Below are 2,343 nucleotides of genomic sequence, written 5' to 3' on the forward strand. Positions count from 1 at the left end.
GTAGAGCTCCATGTTGAAGCGACAGCGCCGGGCATGCAGGTTACAGTTACAGGCTGCAGGAGGAGGGGAGAGGGAGTGAGGTGACAGAGGAAGGAAACAAACATTCTCCTGCCCCCTCAGACCCAGCATAAGATCCTTTCACAGGCCACTCAGGTCAAGCTCCAGACTTAGAGCCACTGGAAGAATATGATCTACAGCTCCAATACAGTGACACAAAGAGGCCAAAACAAGGTGCATAGCTCCATTGCCCACCTGAACCAGGACAGGTGAAGACTGAATGAGGCTAAAAGCTCTGATGTCTGCTGCCTCCTCAGTGCCCAGGGGTCTCAATCCAGACCCCCAGTGAAATAAGTGTTGTCAGTCTAAGCAGAACTGAATGGACCAGGGAGACACCCACCCACTCACTCCCACTCTGCACATGACAGCTCAGAAAAAAAAGGTAATGTAATGCGTGCCCACTGCTATTCCTAGGCTGTCTCAGGCGTGCACTCAAGACCTACCAGAGGTGATTACATGGACTCATTTCTAGGATTTGGCAGGCTCTCTGGATCCAGCATGAGACACATTGGAAGGGTGGTGTGGAAGCCAGGTTGGAATGCTACTGTATACAACAGACTCTTAGAATAAAGGACTAGAATCGTGCTTGCTTCGTAAAAGGTGAGACCAATTATAAACTAAGAAATACACAACAGTGTGGGCATCACCTCTGCCCAAATGTACCTGCAATACAATTGCTGAGCTATCCACCTTCAACTACTATGTGTAGGACATCTTGTAAAAGTTCGAGCTCAGTGCTATGGAAGCAATGCTGGCTGGGCTGATGGTTTACAGATCAGTAAGCAGGATTTAAATAGCCAGTACAGAAAAACTAAAAGCAATTCAGTCTTTCATCCCTAACTTGAAACAAAGAGTCCAAACATGTGGAAACTTCAGTTCATTTCTGCCAGTGCCTCCTTATTTGTTCTTTTTATTGTTGTCTCTGCATTTACAGGTTACAACTGAGACAAGGAGCAGGAGTAGCCAGCAATCCCAAGAGAAAGGTTGAGACCTCATTCTCTTTTGGAAACCCAAGGGACTGAAACATCTGGCTGCTGACCTGAACCTCTGAAGTTGGTCCACTGTTGCAGAGAACCATTTAAGGACCAAATTAGGAGGCGACGTGTAAAGTGCTGTAAATCAGAGATGATTTACCCTCAATCTCTCTAGGCCTGCACACACCCACTTATGGATGTGTAAGGGAGGCTGAAATTAGATAATTTAGACACCAAGAAGACAGGAAATTTAGGTTAGTGCCCAAAGACTAACTTACACATTTTCAGACTGTCCCATGAGTCGCTTTCCTGGCTGCAGATCTTTCAGCCAGCGGGTTACTCTGGCTTAGCCTGCACACTTAGAGAGGCAAGTCTGGTGGTGATCTGAAAGCCGGAGGGCAATATTAGTCCTCCGTTGGGAGGATAGGTATGAATCTAAGGACCTGTCATAGTTCACCAGAAAGTCTTTGCTCCTGACTTCAATGGGAGCAAGATCAAGATCTAAATCTTGGAAATCTGGAAAGAATTTAAATTGATGGAACTTACAGCTTGCAGGTGGCAGAAGGAAGTTACTCCAGTCTAGAGTCCCTTAAACCCACTTCTTGGAGTTTCATGCATTCTTATGTGGGACAGGGAATAGATTTTTCTTCCATGTTTGTACTGTGCCTAGGACAATGAGACTCTGGTCTGGTAAGCACTGCTACAATACAAACAGATTCAAATTCATGCTAATAAAATAACATCAGCAGAGGTCTTGCCTCATGTCCTCATCCCAACCTATGCTAGCTCTCCCCAGCTTCTCCTCTCCCTTGCCTTTCTTCAGTGAAGCAGAGAACCCAGCCTAATGAAGCTTGAAGCCAGCAAGAAACCCTGTGTCTTGACGAGAAGAGTCAACAGTGGCAACCTGGAGCCAAACAGGCCTTTTCCCAAAACACTGACGGAGCCAGTGCCTGGCCCCTCCCTGCCTGCATCTAAGGGATGGAAAGAACAGGTGTCTGCCCTTGTACGCCCATAAACAGGCTCCCAGCAGGAGCTCCATCTATTAGATGGCTGCTTTCATTGTGAGGGGGGTAGGAGGGAACATTCAACCTAGAGAGCCTCTGAGGAAAAAGGGGAAAGAGGAGGTGATGGTGGGGGGTACAGCAGGGTTGACAGACAAAAGAAGATGGTGTCCTAAAGCAGGCAACAAGGAGGGGGGAACCACCAAGGCCCTAGTGTCTGACGCAGTTCCCCCCATGGAGCCCTTGATCATCCCCTCATTGCCCCATCAGCTCTCTCATGGCTTAATTCCTGGCTGACATACAGGCATTCC

The 2,343-nt window shown here is 47.7% G+C and overlaps 1 protein-coding gene across 1 annotated transcript in view; it reads right to left on the reverse strand.

Moving 5' to 3' along the window:
* NTN3 (netrin 3) overlaps positions 1 to 2,343 on the reverse strand; it is a 92,832-nt gene that overhangs the window by 50,695 nt on the left and 39,794 nt on the right. The window contains 1 exon segment of the mRNA XM_006015582.2: positions 3 to 53. Within this exon segment, the coding sequence (XP_006015644.1) occupies positions 3 to 53 (51 nt within the window).

Source organism: Alligator sinensis, unplaced genomic scaffold (genome assembly GCF_000455745.1).
Source record: "Alligator sinensis unplaced genomic scaffold, ASM45574v1 scaffold404_1, whole genome shotgun sequence".
Taxonomy (NCBI): Eukaryota; Metazoa; Chordata; order Crocodylia; family Alligatoridae; genus Alligator; species Alligator sinensis.